The following is a 26,064-nucleotide window of genomic DNA, read 5'->3' on the forward strand; positions in this document are numbered from 1 at the left end:
CGGAGACGTGGCAGAAGGAGACGTGGGGATTGAGGAGAAGATGACCTCTAGCGTGTGTCCGCTGCTGTGGGTCAGCGTTGTGACGAGCTGTTCCAGTTCGAGGTTGAGGAGGTTGTCCATCAGGGTGGAGGAGTTGCTGTTGTTGTTGTTCTCCAGGTGGAAGTTCAGGTCTCTGAGGAGGATGTAGTCGGTGGAGGTCAGTGCGTGCGTAATGATTAAGTTGGTGATGGCGTCGCCGAATTGTGGTCGGGGTCCGGGTGGTCTGTAGACGAGGGTGCCTCTTAGGGTGGGCTTGGGGTCCATGTGGATCTGGAAGTGCATGTGTTCTGCAATGCTGAGAGTGTTGTTGGTGTTTGTAGAGACCCTGATGGTCTTCTTGTGGACAATGGCGATTCCTCCTCCGACTCCGTTCGTGCGGTCTTTGCAGGCGATCTTGTATCCGTCGGGGATTGCTGTGGCGATGTCTGGAGAGGAGGCTTCATTCATGGTGATGCAGTGTCGAGTAGGTCCAAGAGCTCAATGGCGTGTTTCTGTGCGGGTGTTGATCAGGTTGCATCGGAGCTTCTTGTGTTCTGTCGTGGCGGGAGTCTCTGTGTCTTTGATGCCGGAGAAGGTGCAGTTCTGGCAGGTGAAGGGACCGTGGGTGCACTTCGGGGTGGCCCTGCAGCAGGTGGGGGTCCATTCTGGGTTGAGAGCGATGAGGGTACTGGCGTTGTATCAGAGGCGGTCTTCATGGTTGGTGAGGGCGCCAGGGGTTCTAGCGCTGGGCGCAGTCCGTGCACGGACAGGCGCAGACGGGCTTGTCTTAGGAGCGCCGAAGGGGATGTGGGAGGGAGGAGCAGCTGGGAGGCGGGAGGCAGGTGGCAGGGGGCAGCAAATGGGCGCGATGGGCCGGGGCAGCAGCGGCAGGAACAGTGGGGAATGGGCACAGGGGAGCGAGGCCACACAAGAGGAGCAAGGTCACACAAAAGGGGGAACACCAAAACGATCAAGGGCACAAGGGATCACAGAGCACAAATGCTGAGAGCACTGGTGGAGCTGCAGCGGGGGGGAGCGAGCTACCTGGCAAGGTCAAGGGTCGTTCTCCTCACCGCTCAGCAGCCGCCATTTTAAGGGGAGGTGGGAGGGAGGAGCAGCTGGGAGGCGGGAGGTGGGTGGCAGGGGGGAGCAAATGGGCGCGGGTGGGGCCGTAGGGGCAGCAGCGGCGGGAACAGTGGGGAATAGGCACGGGGGAGCGAGGCCACACAAGAGGAGCAAGGTCACACAAGAGGGGGAACAACAAAATGATCAAGGGCACAGAGGATCACAGGGCACAAACGCTGAGAGTGCTGGTGGAGCTGCAGAGGGGGGGAGCGACCTACCTGGCAAGGTCAAGGGTCGCTGGTGGCTTTTTAGTTTGTGCAATTAAACATTTTAAAGTCAGCATAGGTGGTAGTTGGCATGTGATGTGTTCGGGGACTTTAGGCTGTATATGTTTCAAGATGTTATTTGTGGAGACCTGGGAGGGGTACTTGCTTCTCTAATATTCTGTAATACCTCCCTTACTTCTATATCTGTCAAATTTGGGGGGTTGTTGTGTTCTTTTACATGAATTGCAACATCATATTTGCAGTGGCCCTCCCATTGCATCCTTTAGAATATTATTTGGTGCATTTCGAATTTACATTGTCTGTTGATGCACTTTCTTGGTTGTAGGTGTAGCCCATGGAACTTAGTAACTGCTTTCCTTTCTTTGATGTTATATATTTGACTCTCTCTGTCATTGTATAGTAAAATAGTGTGATAGCATAAATATAAACAATATTTGCATTTATGCAGTGACTTTTATTTTGTATATGCACATGATGTTCTTTTTAGATGTTTCACACTGTTACTATTGCTGTGTTCTAATGTGGAGCAGGTACATTCTTTTCTGTTGGATGAAAAAAAAGCATCTGTTGCATTCTAAATGTTTATTGTTGGTAGCTTGTAGAGGTTGAGGATGTTAGGTTTAGTTTTACTCTTTATTGGAATAACAACATTATTTATTAGTTTATGTATACTTACTTTGCTCTATCTTGTTGCTGGTTTCTGGTACTATTTTTTTCTGGCAGCTTCTCATGTTTCCAAGTTGTAGTCTTTTCTTTAAGGAAGTACATGTGAAGAGATAGAAGTTGGAAAGCGTTTTATTAATTATTTGCTATTTTACATTTTTTTGTTTATTTACAAGTACGTTTTAGTTTAAATGTAAGTTTTACTTACTTGGTCAAGTAGTTATTTGGATGTATATATTTCTTCTTGAGGGGTCTTGTCAGAGAATTCGCAGAGTTTTCTTGTTTTTCAGCATTTGTCATTTTTGAAATATTTAGTTGATCAAATTAGTGAGCCTTTATATTGCTGATTTTATTGTTTGCTTGATTTTTTCAGCTAAAGTTGTTTATAGTTTGAATTTATTGGTTAGTTTGGTTTTAGTGTTTTTTTTTATAAGTTAAGTCCTTCTATGGTAAATGCTAATGTCAGGTTTTATTTATAATGCATGATATATGGTATGATAGTTTTGAATATAATTTTATAAAAATATCTATTTTAGTTGTATTATGATTTTTGTTATATATTTTATTGGGGTGAATGGTAAATATGTTGGTGATGTAATGTATTTATAATCAATTTAAACATGTGGATAAAATATTTTAACTTTATTTTAAATAATTGTTTTACATATAAGGGTGTTTTTATGTTTATTAACCCCTTGCGTGCTGCCGTCAGCCGCACTACCTCCCTAGTGCTGCCGTCAACCCCGCCCACTCTTCAGAACGCCAGCGCGGCGGAAAAATGGCTGCAGTTAAGGCGTTAATGATAACATAAATATTTTGGCAATATTTTTATAGTCAATATTGTGTGAATCAATATATTTGACATATTATATGTTTATTTAGGGTTGACAAGATTTTTATTTCTGATATTTGTGATTTAAATATAAGTAGAAATCAATATTTTTAACAATATTTGTGTTCTCTATGTTTGTCATCATCATCATCAATCAGTATTTGTACAGCTCGGCACTGTCACACCCAGGGGTTTCTGAGCATTGAGGCCACTGTATCTGCATTGAAAAGCCAGGTCTTGAGTCTCTTTATGAAATCCTCAGGAGAGAGGGCCATGAGGAGGTGGAGAGGGAATTGTTCCAGACTTTGGCGGGGGTGTAGGAGAAGCGGGCACGACAAATGCGGCAGACGTGCTCAAGGGCTGGAGAGGAGGAGCGCAGGTGTCCCGAGGGAAGATGGAAGATCAGCTGTGATTAATGTAGGATGGTCCTTGGTCATGCAGTACTTTGTAGACACACATGAGCGTCTTGAACAGGCATCTTTCATAGATGGGAAGCCAGTAAAGATTTCTGAGGTGCTAAGAGATGTGGGTCCATTTGGGTAGGTGAAGGATGAGTCTGGCTGTGGTGTTCTGTATTGTCTAGAGTCTTCTGAAGAGCTGTGTGGAAACTCCAGTGTAGAGAGTGTTGCCGTAGTCAAGGCGGCTGGTGACGAGAACCTGTGTGAATGCCTTTCTGTTTTTCGGGAGAAACCATCTCAAGATTCTGCTGAGCAAGCGAAGGGTGTAGAAGCAGGAGGAGGCGACTGCGTTAACTTGTATTTTTATGTTAAATTGGCTGTCGATGTCGAGGTTGCGCATGTGGTCAGTGGGAGTGGGTGTAGGTCCGAGTTCCTCCACCCACCAGCTGTGGTCCCAATCCGAAGTGTTTCTTCCAGAGAAAGGTCCCTCTGTTTTGTCAGAGTCAAGTTTGAGGCAGCTGTTTCTCATTTAGTTGGCTACGTCGGTCATGGGTCTGTGGCAATTGGTCCTGGTGTTGCATGGGTCCTTCGTAAATGAGAGGACCAGTTCGGTGATGTCGGCATAGGAAAGGATGTTGAGTCCATGGGATCTGACGATGTCTGCCAGGGGGGTCATGTAGATGTTGAACAGGGTGGTGTTGAGGGATGAACCTTGATGCACGCTGCATATGATGTGCTTGGGAGCGGAAGTGAAGTGGGATAGACGGATACTCTGAGTGTACGTTGAGAGGAATGTGGTAATCCATTTGAGGAGGTGTTCTTGAATGTAAACGGTGTGGAGTCTGTCGATGAGGATGTGGTGGGCGATAGAGTTGAATGCTGTGGCAGCTTGAGGAGGATCAAGGCCACCCTTTTTCCTTGGTCGAAGAGGGTTCAGATATCAGCTGTGGTGGCGATGAGGGTGGTCTTGGTGCTGTGGTTGGCCCCGAAACCTGATTGTGAGGCAGAGTAGGTTATGGTTTTACTAGTTGAATATAGAAAGTCAATATTGTAATGAGCAATATTTATTTTCCTATGATTTTGTGTCAATGATCCACGCTAGGTGCAAGGGGGAGCAAGTCAAGTCCTTCAGTGCTTCTTTCAGGTCACAGGAAGCTGTCCCAGTCCTCTTTTGTGCTTCCACAGGTTCACAAAGTGTTCTGAGGATGGTACTTTGGGGGACACATGTATGCCTGGTACACGTTAGTCGGGGTGGGTGACTCCTGGGCACTCTATAACTGATGGGCCATTCATCAGCCATGTACCACTCATTCCCTGTAGCTTACAGTCTAGAAGTAGTCTATGGGTAGCTTGAACAACCCACCCCCTGCTGGAAGTGCTGGCCACTACTTTTGGGAGCAGGGATGATACAGTGGCCCACTTGCAACTCTAAGGTGCAACAGTAATATTTCTACTCTGTTGCGAGTGCTTAATGTGTGACATTGGATGCAGCTGTTGGGGCGGCCGCACTCATTTTCTGGACCAGGATTTATTTTTCATCATTGGACTTGACAAAGAGCAAAAGATGAAAAGGTAGAAAAGTGAGAAAGGAGGAGGAAGAGAAAATCTAGAGAGGTAAGAAGTGTAGGATGAAGGAGGACAGTGGCATGAGTTATAACTAAGACAATGCATCCTAGTATACATCAACCTTGGCGTTAGACAGTTTTGGAATTCTGCAGTGCTGGTGACAAGCTCCTATGAGACTTTGGCCCCATGATTTTTTATTTTATTTTAACAATTTAAGCATGATCCAAGCTATTTAAGTATGGGCAAGGCTATTTTCCACTCCTTTCTTTCTTTGTAAACCTTGTCATCTTTACAAAACTCAAAACTGGCACAGTTCAAAAAAAAGTTTGAGCATTTCACTTTGCATTATCCCCTGTTTGTGTTACTCGAATTACAATTCCAGACTTTATTCATGTGCTACAGTCCAATTTAAAATCGGTTGGTAATAAGAAGCCTTAGGAAAATCTTACTTTCCTCAAACCCACAGGATCACTGCATGTTCCCTCAGGGTAGCTTGACAAGCGCCCCATGCTAGTCCCTGATATCAAGCTCTCAATAAATATTCAGTGCTCTGAAGTGACCACAGATAATCAGAAGAGAGTAAAGATCAATAGCTGCTTAGCAGCCCAGCTCAAATTGACAGCAAAATTGATACCTTTGCCAAAAAGAGGCAGACATGTTGTTTGTTGACAGAGCCTTGCTCCTCTCAGCTTTTTCAGTTGTTCCCCCTACCCTTCAACCCCATGGTTAGTTGAAGTAGTCTGGGAATGCTAGGGATGTTAATTTAAAAAGAGAAGTGTAAGGTGGCCAAAGCCTCAGTGCTTCAGTGCTTCAATGGTGGCGTTTCTCTGAATTTAGCGAGATTGCTGGAGAAGGTTTGAGCGCACTGGCTGCAAAGGGTGTGCCCAGCAAAGGCAATTCAGGGAAGATTCCAACGCATTACACCTTGAAGCCACATTAAGCTTTCTGTCATCTTACCTAAGCTGTAGATGCCCGTCTGATTACAGGGTTTGAAGCAGGGTTTGACAAAAACACGCTTTTTCATCCGAGTAATTCTAACAAAAAAAAATGTATTTAATATTTGTAAGTGGCAGTGCCTGTTTTTCGAAACCTGCACACTATTTTAAAACCTTGTAATAAACATGGTTTTTTTCATTTAAAAGATCTCCCGTCGGGGTTCCTGAAAGCACGCCAGAGTTATTTGGAAACGCTTGGAAAACCTCGTCAGCGTGCTCCCCAGACCACTTCCCTTCATCCCTGGACCCCTGTGATGTGCATCTACAGTCAGGTGAGGAACTGAAATGGGCCTCCTGTTGGTTACTAGTCCCACGTTAAAAAAAAACGACGGCACTTGGCTGGTTCATCGATAGCTTTCATTTTGTTTCTGCTTGCACGCTGAGATGACTAATGACAGGATAGCATGTCAAAACCATATGAATCACCCCAGGGTCCAAGAAGCCATCATGACTAGACTATGAGAGTTAGTACATGCATCGATATCGGGCGTTGAAAAGAAAGCCACTCGTTTCTTATATATTTCCAGGGTTCATGGTTTGCTGCACTCTTACTATGCAAAACATACAGGGAACCAATGTTTTTAATAGCTGGTCTAAGGAGCTTCGCAAAACATACACAGAACATTAATTGCGAAGATTGAAAATGTTTGTCACTAAGCCCAGAAAGCCAAAATAATGTCTTACATATTTCTCCTCGTCTTTTGTTCATTCTGTTTTTTCTGCCATTTTTCGCACTCGCATCTGCTTCTTTTATGGGCTGAACTCTCAGAAGATTTAGAAAAATATACTGTCATGATAAAAATATTTGAAAGCAGATTGTATGTCTTGTGGGGATGGTCTCTGTTTTTTTTTAGCATTATTAACATAAGTTTCTGGATGTTCGGTGGAAGGCTGTGTCTTGTAGTTGTTGTGTCGTTGAGGGGGTAGGTGACACTTGGGGTTTGTGCTGGGGGCCTACTCTCGTGGGGCACCTGGGAGGGCCTAGGCCTAACACGTGGCCAGCTGGTAAAGAATCACTCGGACACTGGATGATGGTTCTGGCTCTGCACACTGCCGCCAACTGGCGTACGTACGTGCGGAGCCCCTCTTTATTTAGAAGGGTCACGTGGGACTTACGCTGCACGCCTGTTACATCACAGGCATGCATAAGCTGGAACACAACATTCCTCCTAAAATATAAAAAAAACAAAAATGCATAGGACCACAGAAAGGCACTTCAGGGCAGTCATTGAACTAAATGTTTTTCGGATCAGACTGCAGAGTTCTAGGTCACGATTAACACATACAGCAAACATGTAATGGAACAGTCTTACATGAGATGACCACGAAGACGGCAGGAAGGTTCTGGATTACTTCTCAGCCTGTAGTTGGATATTCCACGAGTCTGGGTGATGTCACCCCTGGCCGGGGGTGTTGGGCATGGGCTGGCAGGATCACACTCGGGCTCTGCTTGTTCCATGCTGGAGCTCTCTGCGTCCTCGAGGCCTTCACTTGTCACTTCAGGAGAGGTGTTTCTCGGATAGCCATTTCGAGATTCCGGGGCATCCATAGCTGCTGGCCTCGCTGCCGCCCTAGCTTCGGGAGGCTCCGGACGAACTACTGTCTCTGCTTCCGGGTGAAATAGTTTAAAGTGGGACACGTTCCTGGTCACTACTTCTCGACCTCTGGCAGCAATGATGCGGGTGCCCTTCACACTGATGACTCGCCATGGTTTCTTTTCATACGTCAGCCGGAACTTTCCGCTGGTTACTCTGTTCTTCAGCAACACGAGATCTCCTCGGTCAATCCGGGTTATGGCAGCTCGCCTCCTCCGGCTTGTCTGAGCATATGACTTTTGTCGCTTCGCCGCGATTTTACTTTCGTTGGCTGATGCTGGTGTCCACTGAGGGTGATGGGGAATGGAATCTGCCACTACCCGCCCCATTAGGACATGTGCCGGAGCTACCCCCCGTGGTGGTGTGGGGTGTCTGTCGGTAGCTCCGCAGGAATGTAAATATCGCCATTTCCAGCGACTGTCCTTTGTCGTGCGCGATCCGGATCACCTTGTTGAGGGTCCGCATGAAACATTCAGCTTCACCATTGGCTTACGGCCATCGAGGAGTCACACGGCGATGCCGGATTCCTAGGGCACTCAGGTAGCTGGCTAATTCCTGGCCTTGAAAGGGAGGGCCATTGTCCGTTCTTAACTCTCGTATCACTCCGTGAGCCGCTAGGATTTTCTCCAGTTTGGGTATTACTTCAGTGGCACTGGGGGTAGGTATTATCTCTACTTCTGGGTACTTCGAGTGGTCATCGATTACAACCATGGTGTGTCGCCCATCGGGGAGGCTGCCAAAGTCCATGCTGACACATTCCCATGGTTGCTGGGGTCGAGGCTCGACTATGACAGGGGCCTCTTGCGGGACATCTCCTGTGACCTGGCAGGCTGCGCACAATCTCACGGTATTTTCAACTAGGTCATCCATGAGTGGAAACCATACTTTGGTCCTCAACCTTGCCTTAGTTTTGACCATCCCTTGATGGCCGACATGGGCCAATTGCGCAACCTGATCCGTCAGGGCGGAGGGTATCACCAGCCGGTGACCCCGTAACAGGCATCCTGTATCATCCTCATTCAGTTCTCCTCTCACATGTTGTAAGCTCTCCATGATTCGTTGTGCTTCCGGTGTGAGTATTTTCCATTCTTCCTTGGCCCGGTGCCAATTTCCACTTTGAAGGGCGTTCCGCGCCCGTTGTAGACAGTCATCCTTCTGAGTGGCCTCCGCGATATTGCTCATGGATAGTGGCCGTGGACAGGATCGGGCAGTAACACACCTGACATAGGCTTCAGTATCCGCGGCATCCTCCATTTCCACCTGAGTGGCTGCCCTCGGATGCCGTGAGAGGTAGTCCGCCGGATTTCTCGATCCTGGTTGGTACTCCACCCGGCAGTTGTAGTCCTGGAGCTGTAGCATCCATTTTTCGATGCGAGGTGGGGGTTTCGTCGAGGTCCCCGAGAAAAGGGCGACCAATGGTTTGTGATCCGTGGCTACGGTGGCTTTCCGTACAGATATAGATGAAAGTGCTGGCACCCCCAGTGTATTGCGATTGCCTCTTTTTCAATCTGGGAATAGCGTTGTTCAGTGTCTGTGAGTGAACGGCTGGCAAACGCAACCGGGGCCCAGTCTTCCTCATCCCGCTGTTTTTGCATCAACACGGCACCTAGTCCGGCTGGACCAGCGTTGACTGCCGCGAGGGTTAGTTTCCAGGGGGTCAAAAAATGCCAGGGTGGTGGTGTCTGAGAGGGCTGCCTTGATGTCATTAAATGCCTTTTCTTGTTCCGGCCCCCATTTCCAGGGCGTGGAGTCTTTCGTGAGCTCTGTCAACGGGAGTGTGAGATTAGCGAGATCTCGGATGAATCTCCCGCAATAATTAACCATTCCCAGGAAGCTGCGGACTTCTGTGACGGTGTTGGGAGGAGCAGCTTCTTTGACGTCCCTTACCTTCTCGGGATCGGGGTTGACCCCCTCGGCGGAGAATGTGTACCCGAAGAATTGTAACTTCTGCTTCAGGAATTCACATTTTTCCCTGTGTAGGGTGAGACCAGCTTCCCTCAACTTTCGGAATACCTGTGCCAGCCGCTGGTTGTGCTCTGGTATGGTGCGAGCGTGTATCATGATATCGTCACTGACGTTGATTACACCTGGTATGTCAGTAATCAGTTCTTGGATCACATTCTGGAAGCTGAGTCGGGTGTACCTCCGGAGTCCCACATGTGTCGAGAATGTTGTTATATTCCGTGACTCATCATCGAGCACCAGTTGGTGGTATCCGGACCGCAGGTCTAGCTTCGAAAACCAGCGCGCTCCTGCCATCTCTCCGATTAGGTCATCAATTGTGGGCGTGATGTGGCGCTCCCTTTTGATGGCAGCATTGGGAAGACGCATGTCTACACAAATCCGGACCGCTCCCGGTTGTTTCGGCTTCCGGGTGACTACAATGGGCGATACCCACAGCGTGGGGCCCGTCACCTTCTCTATTATGCCTGCTGCCTCTAGCTTCTTAAGTTCTTCTTCCACAAGGGGGCTAAGGTGGAAGGCGATGCGGCGATGTCTCAGAGCTAACGGCTGGACAGCATGGTCAATGTGGAGGTGTATTTTGCGGCCTGTGAATTTTCCAATGCCCTTGAAGATATCCGAAAAGTCAGCTATGAGCTGCTGTACCGATTCTTGGTGAACTCCGAATGCGAACGTGACGACTCCAAGGTCTTCCGCGGCCCTGCATCCAAGCAGCATGTCCTGCCCATCTTCCGACACAAAAATGTTGGCGGTGACAGTCCTGTCTCCATGGTTGATTACGGTCTTGAATTTTCCTCTGATCTTGAGAGGGGTGTCCTGGCCGTATGCAAATACGGTGATGGGAGACGGACTCAGGGTTGGCGGCGGATCCATTGTCTGATGGAGAGCGGCACTCATGAGGTTGATGGTTGCTCCTGTGTCGACCACAGCAATGAGCTCTTGCTCCGCTACTCTGATGCTACACTGGGTGAGCTATCTGGTGCGTCGAGTAGCCGTGCCGATCATGTGCACTTTGTGCACCGTCCTCTCCTTTTCTTCGTCGTCGTCCATGTCGCTCTGGCTTGGGTCACCCTCTGGTAAGGCATTCACCACTTGCTGTGGCTTGCGGAATTTCTTTGATCAACATACTTTTTCGAAATGATTAAATCGACCACATCCTGAACACCGCTTCCCTTCCCTCCGGCTGGGCATTCCGATGCCTGATGTGGTGGGCCTCCACAGTATCCACAGGACTTTCCTGTTGCTCCCGCGGTGTTTCCAGGGGCCTTCTTGTTCCACTTCGTCTGTGATTTTACCTGAATCTTGTTGACCGGTTCGGCTTTTACCGGCGCTTGGAGGGCTGCCTCCATGTGGGCGGCTCGGGCCTTGGACAGTTCTTTAGTGCGACCCAGAGTCAGGATATCAGCTAAGGGCTCTCCAGACTCCTCCAGGATTCGTTCCCTTAACTTGGCGGAGGCACAGCCCTGGATTATTTGTCCCCTTATCTCCTCGGTAGCGTCTGCGAACGCACAGGTCGCTGCCAATCGTTTCAGCCTGGTGTGATAAGTGTCCAGCGACTCCTCCGGCAGTTGCCTGGCTTGCCTGAAGATGAACCTCTCGTAATCCTGATTAGCCATCGGCTCAAAGTAGGCATTCAGGGCATTGATGAGTGAGTGATGCGTCTTTGGCATGGCCTCAACTAGAGTCTTGGCAATATTGTGGACGTCCTTGCCTCCTAAGTGGAGCACCATGGCTCTCTTTTGTTCTTTATGAACCTTGGTGGCCTCGAAGAAGATTAACAATCGGTCTACCCAGTCCTTCCATTTAGGGGCTAGCGACGACGGCGAGCCTTCCACCACAAAGGGCTCAATGGGGGGTATCGTGGCCATGACACTGGTGTTGGGGCACAGGGCGTGGTGTACCAGGTGATGTGTATTAGGCTCTCTTGACCGCTACTCCTGGTGTGACGAGTGGGCTGTGGCCAGTGCTTGTTTGGGACTGGTGAGTGGCGGCAGTCACTGCTTGTGTGTGTAGTCCTTGGGGCAGGCCTTTCCTTCTTCTTCCACACTGTGTCCACAGGCCTGTTGTTCCCTCTTCTTGCCTGGGATGGAGCACTATTACATGCCTGCACCTCCCTTGCTTATTCCGGCTGTGTCCTCCAGCACGCGGTGCCACGCCCGCGCAATGCGTAAGGTTCGGCAGGCCTTGTCTGCGAGGGGCATGGTCAGGGCCTTGTCGCACCGTGGAGCCACTTCTCCCCGTCAGCGCGATTCACGCACCGGCAGCCTGCTCATGTGCGGCGCTGCACGGGACCACGGGTGGAGGCGCAGGGATGGTCGGGTGGACAGCAGAGCTGGAGACCGTCCCTGGGCAGCTGCGGTTGCACACGCGGTAAGAGAGGGAGAGCCGTAGGCCGACAGGTGCATGAGCGGTGCGCAGGGCTCACAGCGGCTCACCTTGTGCACCAGCAGGAGACCGGGTTCTTTACTCCATCCTGCGCCGTGTGTGGGGCTTAGGGGCAAGAGCACCACGAGCCGGGACTGAAGGCTCGCAGCCGCCCGATCCCCTGTTCACACGCCACACACACACGGCGAGGGCAATCCCACCCTCGTCGCCAGTTGTTGTGTCGTTGAGGGGGTAGGTGACACTTGGGGTTTGTGCTGGGGGCCTACTCTTGTGGGGCACCTGGGAGGGCCTAGGCCTAACACGTGGCCAGCTGGTAAAGAATCACTCGGACACTGGATGATGGTTCTGGCTCTGCGCACTGCCGCCAACTGGCGTACGTACGTGCAGAGCCCCTCTTTATTTAGAAGGGTCACGTGGGACTTACGCTGCACACCTGTTACATCACAGGCGTGCATAAGCTGGAACACAACAGTAGTAAACCGTAAGGTCTGCTTTTACTATACAGGGTTGGATTGGTAAGGCGACCGGGCACTCAGGCAATGGCCGAGGGGCGGTTATCCGAGTTCCAGCTTTGGGCTGCTTTTTTGGGCAGCCTAGAGGTAGACAATCTGGGCGCTGTCTGTGTTGTTCAGATGCAGCCAGCGGCCCAGTGGGTGCCTGAATGGCCTGTCTGGAGGCAGATGGGCGTCCATTACCTCCTTTTTTATCAACGGGCAGAGGTGTCTCTACCTTTCTTTCACTGGGCCATTCCGTTAATGTATGCATATTGAGCGGGGGGTTGCAGGGGCCCCGAGCAGAAGGGGCCTCATTTGTTTTCAGGTGTGTTTCACCAGTTGGAACTAATCAGCGTATTTTCTTTTATCTAAGTAAAGTTACCAAAATATGCCTTTGTCAGAGAACACCCCCCCCCCACCTTCCTTTTTATAAAACTTTGCCAAAGCAGTGTTTTGCTGAAAGGCAATATGCAAATGGTAAGCACTTTTTTTAGCATCCCCGGGCCGAGACGATTTTTAATCCCAATCGAACCCTGACTTATACCATGGCTACTCGAAAACATTTCCCGGGGGCCACAAAGTCCTGTCTGTGGCATGACTGAGAGCTGCACTTCTGCCAGTGGGGTGAGAGTCGGGGTAATGAAAGGTGGGCGTAGGGGGATGATGTGAAGCAGATGCATGGTGTGTACAATAGACCGAGTCAGGTGACTTTTTTCCGCCACCAATGCTCTGGTCTCATGCACCAAGAATTAATGACAAAACATTAATTTTTAATGTATAACATAAGAGAGAAAGAGATACTCATTTGGTGGTGGCTGAATTGCAAAATGTGAACTAGCAAAAATAAAGATACCCCCTCAGAAATTAATGTTGGTCAGGGAAAAGAGGGGAATGAGTAAACACAACAATATGGGATTTCCCTCATTGACCATAGCACTTCACTGAAGAAATGTATCCCAATCCATTTTAAAGTACATTTGTGAAAGCCATTAAACAGTACATTCTACATTTCGTTTTGTCAAAACATGTATTTATGTTTGTTGAGTGATTGTCTTGTATCCAGGAGCATGTTTTTTTTATAGACTGTGGTTGTTTTTTATTGTATATTCAATCTAAGTCATGAATTTTTGATAAGTAAATTATTGTGATCTATGTATATATTATATTTATGACGGAATATGGCAAAATGATAAAAGAAACACTTTTTGATACAGATAATAAATGAAATAAATATATAAACAAAAAATAGTTTCTTACAAAAATGAAATAAAAAGCAATGTTTTGACAAAACGAAATGTAGAATGTACCGTTTAATGGATATCACAAAAGAACTTTAAAATGGATTGTGATACATTTCTTCAGTGAAGTGCTATGGTCAATGAGGGAAATCCAATATTCTTGTGATTGCAAAATGTGAAACCAGAAATCCTTTATTTATGCCCGTTTCACAGCTTTCTTGAATGTTCCTGGTTTGTCAAGTGAACAGCAGTCCAGAGCTGCTGGTCACCAGAGGGCCCTAATTAAAGGTCAGGAGGGCTGCATGTGGCCCCGGGCTGTACTTTGAGGATCCCTGATCTATACAAACTAGGCCAGTGACAGTGCCTACACAACTACTAACCAGCACAATGCTACAAGTGTGACAATTCAGACTAATCCAGGCCCCAAAGCTAGGCAAATGGCTTGGGCGGCAGGTATTAGTATTATATAATGTATACTGCATTAATAAACAATAGCTGTTCTGCTAATTTCTAAATTATTGAAATACCCCTACCATGTGGCAAAAGCTGATTTTGACAATTAAGTGCCAGTGTGGAGTACTGAAAAACGCTGGCTGAGGTCAAACTCTTTAATTGTGAGCAACAGGCTACATACCTATACACCTGCCCAAGCTCCTGGATACCCCCCGGACGATTAGTGCACTATACAAATCAACATAACATGGCATAATAGACAGTGTCTTTTATTTTAAGATCCCTCTCTTCATGCTTTCACCTAGAACTTTCCACCTACCATACCTCACAAACCATTCCTAGTGCCCACACTCCCTCGTGTTTCAACATATCATCTATCATCTTATAGAACCTGTACCACAGAATGTTTTTCACCCTGGCTATTGTATATTGCTTTGTAAATAATCAAAATGATGTTGACGTTTTCTGTACACTATAAAGTGTAGATTAAAAACATATATAATTTTCCCACAATGAGTCTAATTGATCTGCATATTTGTTGGCTCATTATCTGAAAAGTAAAGCACATTTTTGTTTTTTCAAATTTGTACAGTCTCATATGCGACAGAAGGTTGTAGCATCATCACAAAAGAACTCTTTACTCCATGTCACTCCTACGTGAGCCCTGTTTCGTATTATGAGCAGTGTAGACGTGACACCTGCAAATGTGGCCAGGCATGTTTGTGCTCTGCTTTGGCCCATTATGCTCACCAGTGCCGAAAATATGGAGTTATTGTAGACTTCAGATCACAAGTTGCTGACTGTGGTAAGTGATATATTATATTTAGTCAAACTGTTAGTTTTATGATCAATTTAATACTTTATTCTTTTCTCCAAGAGCCTAGGATACCATATGTAAAGATATGTGAAAAAGGGTCAAAATCTTGGACTGTCTCTGATTATTGAGGAACATGGGTTGGATAATGTCTTGACAATGCCTTCTGAAATCACTATATCTCCCACAGCCCCTTGATAACACTGCACCAATACAACCTTAATGCAGCCATACAACACCTGCTTGTGGCTCCTCAAAATGGTACTCAAAGTGGTTTTAATCACGGAGAATAGGCATACACCATCCCTTCATCCGTTGAGGAGTACCTACATTTCCATTGTTGGTTATTGAAGAATACGCAAAGGCCTCAACTTCCTTGTGGGTACTAACTTGACTGTGGCTTGTTTTGTTCTTGTACCTCAGCATTTCTTATTTTAATTGGAGGAGTCCTTCTCTAGTCAACGATCAAGGGAAAGAGGAAGGCTGCTCATACTGATCACTCTAAAAGTAACAAGAGGGCTACCATTGACTCCTTCCCGGCAAAAGCGGTGGGGGCTATTTCAAAGGAGATTGATAAAGCAGAGAAGAGACTTTCTTTGGGTTTTGCCGGTCCATCAGCTCTCTTGCCTGGCGAAATCACAAACACAGTAGCTTTAAATCCTCAAGCCACTAATTCTAAGAATCCACAGGATTGCGCTATAGTAGCCTTAACTAGCGTTGTGGTAGATTGGAGCCTTAGTACTCCCTCTCCTTATCCAATGGGAAATGGTTGCAGGGTGACCTTAGCCCCTACGGAGCGAGTGGATCCAGAGGGTTCAGCGGCACCCAAGAGGTCATGGAAAGCCAAGAAGAGAAACAAGCCCCAGCGAGAGGGAAGGAACCAGTGACATCAGTTAGCCTGACAGACATGGGGGAATTTTTGAAATCCCGAAGAAAAATATAAACTGATTTGTTGGATCTGCTATCACTGCTTTGGGACAAACTTGATAAAGTACTGTCAGACTACAAAGACACATTTGGTAAAGTGGAGAGTAAGTTGGACACTATAACTATTGTGCCCCCCACCCACACTAAATCCCCATATACATGCAGTACAATCTCGATTGCCCTTGCAAAACAATTTAAAATATAGGCCACTATCTAATAATCATCTGGTGGAGAAATGGTCTATGACATAAGAATCGGATCAGTTCAAGGTTCCTTATAAAATGTGTAACTCCCAAGCAGATGGTATGGACAGGGGTGATGGGGAGCAGCATCTTGCTTCAAGTGAGCCTGAGAAAGTTAGGAACAACCCAAATATTAGAAACAGAGTAGGTTTACCAGTAATTGATCTTTCTCCGGCCTGTTGTCCCTATACTGTGGTGCTGTTCGGAGTCCCAGGCTTGGGCACTCATAGTGAGGAATCTACAGATAAGTTGATCAACAAAGCAGTGCATTAGCTAGGAAAACATAGTAGATTCAATGTGACACATTAATGCCACATTATGATGGCCAGAAGGGTCTCTTGGAATGGAGGGTCCAAGAAAACAATTGAGGGTGATATTGTGATCGTCACAAATAGATTCCTAGTACATGCAGACATTTTGAGACATTTTATTTTTCTGAGTTCCCCTTTTATGCATCTGACATCAAACCACTCTGATTAGGATTCTTTTATAGGCCCATTCCAAATACCTTCATAAATAGTCATGTTTTAGGCCGGAATGAGAGTGATTGTGCTTGGAAGAGGCTAGAAGTGACACCTAATGTCTTTGCTCCCGTGAGATCTTAATGGTTTAGATTGACAAATAGAGGATGCTGACCATAACATTGCGCATGTAACAACGATTGAAATATCAGCGCAGGAAAGTAAGCCTAGTGAGTTCGGGACAAGCGCGAGGGAAAGCCATTCTCTGAGTTGCTTAAATTCTGTCTGCCGAACAGGCCCCCATAGCCTCTTATAGACCCTATAGGTTGAAACTTGGAGATATGTTAGTTTGATCTCATGGATTGTGGCAGGCCTAGTCTCTAAATTTGAAGACGACAAGTGAATTCAATTCATAAGATCATTTAACATTATTTGTATTCAGGAGACCTGAGAGGTGGAAAACAAATTCTTTATGGAAGGATATAAGACATTCTTCCTTCCTGCAGAGGGTTCGACGTCTGGTAGAGCAAAGTGAGGATTAGTTATCTTTATAGCTCTTTGGCTGTGTGTCTGTGAAATGATTGAATTGGGACTCAAAAGTGGCACAACAATTAAACTAGTGGTAGGGAGAACGTTGCGGTTTACAGTAATTATTTTTTACAATGCAAAAAGCAAGAAAAAGGGCCCATGCAGTCTGTTGGAACTACTTGGGCTTCTGGAATTGCTACAGAGCGATGATCTCCCTCAGGAGAACCATATTCTGTTAGGAGACTTAAATTGTCATTTGTGCCTTAATATCGGACAGAGCTCCGAAGAGCTCCCTACATGCTTGGCATCAGAGGAATGACATTTCGAGCATTCCCCAGATGGTTGTGTACTAAACACCCTTTTAAATTCTTTTGACCTAATATTTACATTAGAGAAGGTAGCTAGTGCCCCTAACTGTTTTATCCGCCTTCCTATAAAGTTTGGGGATGGCCTACAACCATCAATTTTATTTTTGTCTCATCATTTCTGGGACATATTATATCTTTTTTGAAATTTTCCATAGCCCCTATAGTGACCACATCCCTTTGAATCCGGAGCATGAGGTACAGGGCCCTCAGTTAGTACCAAGTAGCAGAAATGTGGGTACAATACTGGCAATAGATCAGGGGAGGCACCTGCGGTGGTCACAGGTGGATACTAATGAGTTCAACCATTCCCTTTTTAAATTGAGGCAAGAGGAAATTTTAAAGTGCCTAGAAACGTCACCCACAGAAGAGATTATAGTTAGCTCATTTATTGTTATCGTCAGTTAGTTGCTAGTTTGTTTACCGTATCAGTAGCAACTCACTGCTCGGATAGTGCTACATGGTTTGACAGTGGGTGCTCCAAGGTACTTAAGAATCTTATGATGGCCTTGAAAGAGACTTCCTGTAATAGATCTTGGGTGGCCATTTGCTGTAATAATTATAAGAGGGCCCTCAAGGAGTGAGGTCCCTATCACAAAAACAAACCTGTGATGAGCTGATACAAGCCAGTGAATTAAAAGATAGTACCCTTTTTAGGAAGGTCATCAATAGTCCTTGTTCTTCGGAACCGGATAAGCCGAATGTATGCCACCATATCACTTCTGTTGAATGTAAGGTTCATTTCTAGGCAGCTTATAATCATGTGAAGGAGAGCAAAGTATTAATGAGTTTGAGCCCCTACCATGTGAGGCGCCAATTAACTTTCACCTTGAGGAGGTTAGCATCGGCATTGAGGGACTGTCCCAGAATAAGGCCCCAGGTCCGGATGGGATTCCTCCGGATTTGTATTGGAACAATATAGATATGTGGGCCCCGGTCCTGACCAGGGTATTAAATGCTGCAGTGTCATCATCTTTGCATCCCACATGGTCCACTGCCGTTATTGTCCTGATCTCTCACTGTTACCACCCCATATCTCTGATCGGCTCTACTGGCTCACTGGTTAGAGGCGGCAGACCCGAGAGCAGAGGACGGCCCGGGACCAGGGTTCGATTCCCGGCGCGGCAGGTTTCCGGACCAGGGTCAGCGGACTCGATAATTCTCTCGCCTCGGTGCCCACTCTGATCAGCGATCACACTCGGCAACTCTGGGCATTAGCTTGCCTCATCTTCACTAACGGCCCCACCAGACCGCCGGGGATGCCTGGTCTCACCCTGGAGATACCCATTAAGGGACCATCTCTCAGGGAAGCCAGGAAGGGTTTCGCAGCGGTCGAAGCGCCTTGGGACCCTCCGGGTAAGTAGTGCGCTATATAAATGCCTATACATTTACATTACATTTACATTTAAGGTTTTGGGTCATGTGTTATTAATCTGATCTAATCTGATTGGTCAGATTAGTTCAGAGGTCTACTATGGCTTCTGTATAGGCAAATCTACAGTAGATCAATGTCTGTACCTTTATATTTTGATATCTAAATATATGCTCACCAAAGCGGGTCCCCTCTAACTTAGGTTTCATGGACCTTACTGCAGCGTTCGATAGAGTGAATCTTAATAAATTGTGGCTGCTACTAGATGAGTTAGGAGTTGAGCGAACAATAATAAATGTTTTAATGACCCTTTATGCCTATACAACATTAGCAGTTAGATTTACCCAAAAGGGGGGACTCACTGATAATTTTAAATGTTCAAGAGTGGTGCGTCAAGGGTGCATCCTTGCCCCAAATCAGTTTAGCAAAATAGAGTTATTCTTAATAAATAAAACAAGACCAAAAACTAAACAAAATCCAATCAGCAGAACCAGAGGTATATAGGTTTTAAGACGTCAGTGAAAATATCACCAAAAAGCACAAAGCACTAACTGTGGATATCCAGTCATGCCATACCAGGACAAAGTCATAAATTCAAGCTGATCACGATGGGGCGCTGGACAGCTACTTGGACCCAGTTAGGTACGCTGAGCAAAGTACCTTAAATCTCGGTTTGCAGAGCGTTGCAAGAATCAATGTCAAAGATGAGTTGTGCAGCCAAAGCGATGAGTGTGCTCCGAGATTCGGTGGGGCTGTGGTGTGAGGTCCTGTGACATCATCGATCATGAAGTAGACTGTCAATTAGGGCATGCAAAGCAAAATCCAGCATCGAAGATGCGTTGCGCAGTTGGGCGATGCATCACTTCTGAGGAGCTGCAGGACTGCAATGCAGGGACAGGCATCCCTCGTCGAGGCTTCAGTAAATGAGGGCTGCAAGGGCCTACAATAATAATGCATCACACAGCGGCAGTTCCGAGGAGACAGTGGCCCATGATGCAGACCCGTGCAATGATTCCAAACCATGCAGCAACTGTGATGCTTCGGTTCTGCTGGGGGTTGTACTATGCAGCCGAGGAGATGCATTGGTCCCGCCGGATCCACAGAGGATGACAGAGCATCTTAGGCCCACTTGCAAGGATCCAGCACCTGGGGTGGCACCACTGGGCAGGGTAGACTCACAGATGACAGAGTCTAGGTGCAGGGTTCATGGTTGCTGGAGTCTTCTGCCCCTGAGTCTCAAGTCAGCAGGCCAAGTAAGGATTGGTTTCCTGGGTTCAACATATGCAGGTTCAATCCTTCTCATTGATGCAGAAGGGCAGCATGTTAGGACAGGAGGCTAGCAGTCCTCCAGAGTAGCTGTCCTTCAGAACAACAATTCTTTAAACTTTACAAAAGTCTTTCTTCCTGCCAGAGTATCCACAGGTCCAAACGTGTACTGAAAAGGTGGTGTCTGAGGTCCAGTATTTATATCTGATGGTGGGATGATATGAAGCTTCTAGAGATTTCCCTTTGAGGACCTCAGGCATCGTGCTGCTCTGGCTCCAAACTAACTACAGGGCATATGCAGCCCTGTGTGTGGTGGCAGGACACAGCCTATTCAAGTGTAAGTGGGACTGGGCCCAGCACCTCCCTGCGATCTGCCAGTGGGGGCCCATACAGTCACACCTAAGCTCCTCATTGTATGTGACTGTCTAGGAGGAATATACAAAGCCCTAGTGTCAACTCAACCCAGCTATGTGACCCTGAAACAGGCTGCAGGCACCAAATGGATAATGCAAGTAAATGCCAACTTTCTGTGGAATTTTCAGAAATGCCATTAAATCTGACTCCACCATAAATTCAGATTTGTCATTACGTTTCTAGAGACACCAAACATGAACCGGTCACTTGTTAAATATATAATGTAATCACCTAACAATGTTATCCTAAGGGAGAGGTAGGCCTGGCAATATTGAAGAACAGATTTAAGAGTTTTTCACTATCAGGACATACGTAAAAGTACATGTCTTTTTTTTTATATATATTGCAGCATGCCCTCTGGGCTGGTCGGTGCCTACCGTAGGGGTGACTTATATGTATTAAAAAGTAAGGTTTGGGCTTGGCAAAAGGTGTACTTTGCTAGTTCAAAATCGCAGTTTAAAACTGTACACAGAAATACTGCAATGGCAGGCCTGAGACATCTTAAAAGTGCTTCTTAAGTGGGTGGCACAATCAGTGCTGCAGGTTGTTAAAACAAAGAAGGATGCACATGCAAGTCTTGTGGAAAAAGTAGTAGATGTATTCTTTAGATTACTTCACACATTTACAGGTTACAGGATGATAGTCTGATCCATAAAAGTGCCTTACCAGAAGCAGCCTCATCGCTGCTCAGCCCTTCTACACCAACTTATTCTCCTTTCAATCCAAACACACTGAACATTCTAAATGACCTCACCATAGACTGAGCAGCCAGGCAGGGAACCTCAACAGGGAGGATGCGTTGAGTAACAAGTATATTATAACACATCTCCCCCCTTAAAATGATCAAAAATAATCAAAATGTATGAAGATGATAAAACACACTTATGTCAGCAAGTAGGATGCATAAACAACAAAAACAAAATGCATCACCCCCTTATAAAGATCATAAGCAAACGATGAATGCAAGATGAAGAGAGACATTCTTAAAAAAATGGACTCTAATCCACGATGAATCACATTACAAATTACGGGTACCACAACACCACACCACACAGAGCACCCATTGTGCCTCATACTAAGGCACAACACTGCGGCAGGATACGGATTATAAACCCTAGACTTACACACAGGGTATAATAACAACCTTAAAACAGTGGATACTAAACACCACCACGCCTCACATCCAAGACACAAAACTAATGGCAGGACAGATCTAACCCCAAAGAAAAAGGATATGACTCAACCCATACCCAGGGTATATTTAAACCCAAAACACTCTCGAACATACTATGGGATAACTTTGCACCCAAAACAGACTCAGGGTATCCTTAAACCCAAAACACTCTGGAAACACACTATGGGTATCTTTAAACCCAAGACAAATTCAGGATATCCTTAAACCCAAAACACTCTTGAAACATACTATGGGTTTCTTTAAACCCAAAACAAATTCAGGGTATCTTTAAACCCAAACACTCTCGAAACATACTATGGGTATCTTTAAACCCAAGACAAATTCGGGGTATCCTTAAACCCAAAACACTCTTGAAACATAAAACAGTGAGATACACAACCTCACAACAATGACCGTAGGATTACCAGAATGACTTCAAGGGTTAAAGGCAACAAACACACATACACAGTAGGAGCCAAAACCGTGCCTCCCACACCCACACAAGGTGGTAACAAAAAGTGAAAAAAATAAATAAAAGACACCACACACAATGCTCCAAAACCCACCCCTTCCTTAAAGTTAAGAAAAAGTTGAGATAACACAGAGTGACTTCGCAAAGCACAGCTATACAAGAACCCACATTTGCAAGAAGACATAAACTCTTTAACCCAACTTATGCTAGGAATACAGAGCAGGTCAAAGTAAGGAAAGAGCGAGAGTCAAAGTCAGGGAGGTGCGAGAATTCTCGAGGTGAGATTACAGTCAGCACCTGCATTGAAGCGATTACCAAATAAAACGAAGACATTGTAGGTTGACACAACACTGATGATGATCAAATGCCGCAGAGAAAGATACTTGTGGCTTGATTGTCACCTTTATCTTTTGGCACCAGAGATCCCCGCTGATCCAATATCATTGCTTCCACACCTAAAAAAACACAGACCACTTAGCTGAACCCAATTGTTTTCAGAACTCCTCAGAGGAGCACACAGACACGCAAGTCTTGTGAAATCACTGCAACGCTGAGGAAAGACATCTGACACTCCCCGGCTTCAGACTTCCCGCAATCAAGATGGCAGCACGCAGACTGACATGGGACTGGGTGGCTCCCGGCATGTCATACCTGGAAAGCGTCCCCAAGCAGTCACAGGCTGCTTCGATACCGCCATTATGTAAGATCCCACTAAGGCATCACAGCAGGGCTCCAGGCACAGAAGGTAGGACCGCGTGTAGAGAATCACACGTGGCATTTTTTTTTAATCGTATGAATATCAGTTAAACTGCCAATCCCCCAAATATCTGATAAAAAAGACAACGCCCCACAGCTCCTCTACTAACTTACAGCATACTTAGCAGTACAGTCCAAATGACAAGGGTCAGCCAGGGCGAATAAAAATGTGCACAGGATCAAACAGGTCACAAAATGAAATATCCTGGTGTGAGCTCTCCACCACAGTAACTCCAAAGGTTAAGCTTCACACAATCCAACACAGGTGGCACACAATACCACAACACTACTCTTGTGCTAAAGATCCTCCCAGAAACGTAATGCAGCAAGCAAATCCACACAACTTGGCTGGGAAAGAGACATGTAGATGAACACCGGGAATCTAGTGTGCCTCCCTTAAAATTTCAGAGAAAAAACAGAATCTGTCAAAAACACACATATGAAAGTAACCTCCACAGTAGTAACAGCAGGAACTGGCACGCCCAGGTTAGGGTTGACTGGTCCTAGGTGATGAGGTTGTAGGAAGGTCACTTTGCAGAAGAAGAAAACCTTCACTCAAAAGCTGTACAGCGCACATGTATCTGTTATCTGATAAGTGTGTTAGATGTTTGGGGAAGATGTTTGTGTTTGATGTTTGGGGAACTCCACATGATGGAGACACTCACCCAAGTCCAGCAGGCACTGGCACGTCCACGATGGGACCGACCGGTCTTTTGGTCACTGGTGGGGCTCAGGACTGCCAGCTTGCTTCTTCCAATTGCACTTCTTTAGTTTCTTAGGTACCAGTCCAGTCAAGGTAGCTCATGTAGGTTCTTTCAGATCATCACCAGCGTTAAAACGAAAAAGGATGCGCAGGCAAGTTTTGTAGAAAAGGTAGTAGATTTATTCTTTAGATTACTTCATAGATACAGGTTACAGGGTGTTAGTCTGATCCATACAAGTGCCCCACCAGGAGCAGCCTCCTCGCTGCTCAGCCCTTCCACACAAACTGATTTTCCTTTCAATCTAAACACACTAAACATTCTAAATGACCTCACCATAGACTGAGCAGCCAGGCAGAGAACCTCAACAGGGAGGATGCATTGAGTAACAAGTACATTATAACACAGGTCCACTAGCAGCATTTAATTTACATGGCCTGAACTTTACCAGGGACTTACAAGTTAATTAAATATGCCAATTGGGTATAGGCCAATCTAGCATGTCCTAAGGCCAGCAAAAATGAAGTCTGCAAAAACAGGAGGTCTGAAGGCAAAAGCTTAGGGAGAAACCACACCAAGAATGAGAGGTCTAACACCCGCCCTCCATTTCTAACTCAAAAAAAGGCACTGTATTGGTCATTTTTCATTCTGATACGTGTGTCCGTAGTGTAAAACTTTATTGTTCCTGTTTGAAAAATGAGACTCAATTCTCTAAGTTGTTATTGGTATAGTTAAGCCTTCTTAGCTTGCTGGCTAATTCATGATAAAATGATGGTTGGATTAAAACGTTTCAAAAGACTCTTTGCATCCCAGTCTTGTCACGGATATGTTTGAGCTTGATTTCTTCGAAGGGATGACTTAGTTGAAGGGTGAAATGACTAACAGGCATTGAGAAAAAGAAAAATACATGTGGATTAAAACATATGCTACTTTTAAATCACAGCTTGACATACACACAACTCCTTACATCAAAATCATTAACTAATATACCACTTGAAGTCTAACAGACATCATCTTGCAAAAAACAAAATAGTGATGAGGTTCCCAGAAACAAAACACCTGACCAGCTTCTAGCTCAGCTGTTGCCTCTAGGTGCATGGATCGTGACCTTCAAGTTTAATTGCACCACTCAGAGAGGCTAGCACTCTGACTTTACCTTCATCTCAAAGGCAGTGCATACGTGTAAGCTACTGTATTGACAAATCCCTTGCTCATAGTTAATAATGCCCAGGCATCTCAAAGAAGCTCATGTTGAGGTTACTGGGTGACTCTAAATAGTGTATGATATCAGATGCCTTCCCTTCTTTCCTACCTAGCCAGCTGCACTCCCAGGAGCCCAGGGTAAGTTACTTTTGTTGGTGGTTACCAAACAATGCCCAAAGCAAAGAAAATACCAGCAGGATTTCTAACATGGTTAAAAATATGTGCGGTACCATTGACATTGTGGTTTCTGTCCAGGAATGTAAACAACATAGCAAGTTGTATGTTGCACAGATACATCTTATCTTCTCACTATGTTATCTGGTGATTTGTAACAGTGCATGATGGCAACCAACTACCCCAACATAAGGGCCTTCCTTATGCTACCCAAGATAATTTTTAACCCTTCTTGGTTAATAATAAACAGTCCCTAATGCACAATAAATTACAAACAGTACCTTTACTGTGATTAACCAACTCAGGACGATTAGGGATACCGTAGGGCAGAGGTCTTCAAACTAATTTGTTCTGAGCCCCCCAAAAGCAATTATTTTTAATGTTGGTGGTTCCAACAGAGAGTACACAAGACAAGCTGCTCTAGTTTCTCTGGCCAGTGCTTGTCTGCTTATGCAGCTCTGCCCTGCCTCTTTTATTAGGAGGCCTGTGCTAGTGTTGGAGAAACCAACATACATATATATGGCGGGCCTCTACTGGCCCGCCCCTAACATTTTGGTCCATCCCTGCGCACTTTGCTTGGGGACAAAGATTACAGTGGCCTGGGAATTCAGCTTTGTCTTATAGGTATACGACTAGGTTCACTTGCATAGACTCAGAATGAACTATTGCCTGACTTCACCCTTTTGCCCCTAAAATAACTACATTTAGATATTGCTGTGTGTGGCCGGTCCCTTTTAGTATATAAATGACATTAGATACCATTCATATCCTCCTCACTACAGACGTGTAAAATTCCTTGGTTTAGCCTAACATCAGCCAGATCCACCGCTTTGTATTCAGACTTCCTATATAAACTAAAAGAGGTACAATTGCAAAACAAGCATTTTCAATGCAATAGGTCTCGCATTCAAGTGAGTTTGAGCTATTGGCATTGTAAATGACAATGCCTTTTATTTATGTTTTGGGTTTTAAAACATCAATAAAAGGCATTGTCATTTACAACACTAATAGCATAAACTCCCATTAATGCGAGACCTATTGCATTACAATAAAGGACCTTCTCGACCGCTTGTTACATTGTAAAGATCAGAGGAAGAGACTGACCTGTGACATCTTCAAAGTAGTGATAAATACTGCTGTGAAGAAGATGTGAGTGTTGTAAATTACACAGACACAAAGTGTGAAGTGAGAGTTACATATGATCCGAGCTACAACCACTAACAAAGCACTCCAACACCTTTCGT

General features: G+C 45.8%; 1 protein-coding gene across 1 annotated transcript in view; it reads left to right on the top strand.

The window, feature by feature from the left end:
• OTOG (otogelin) overlaps positions 1-26,064 on the top strand; it is a 1,187,449-nt gene that overhangs the window by 482,465 nt on the left and 678,920 nt on the right. Inside the window, exons 16-17 of the mRNA XM_086954148.1 lie at positions 5,972-6,096; positions 14,544-14,756. Of these exons, the coding sequence (XP_086810274.1) occupies positions 5,972-6,096; positions 14,544-14,756 (338 nt within the window). The remainder of the gene's footprint in view (positions 1-5,971; positions 6,097-14,543; positions 14,757-26,064) is intronic.

This window comes from Lissotriton vulgaris, chromosome 2_1 (assembly GCF_964263255.1).
Source record: "Lissotriton vulgaris chromosome 2_1, aLisVul1.2, whole genome shotgun sequence".
Lineage (NCBI taxonomy): Eukaryota > Metazoa > Chordata > Amphibia > Caudata > Salamandridae > Lissotriton > Lissotriton vulgaris.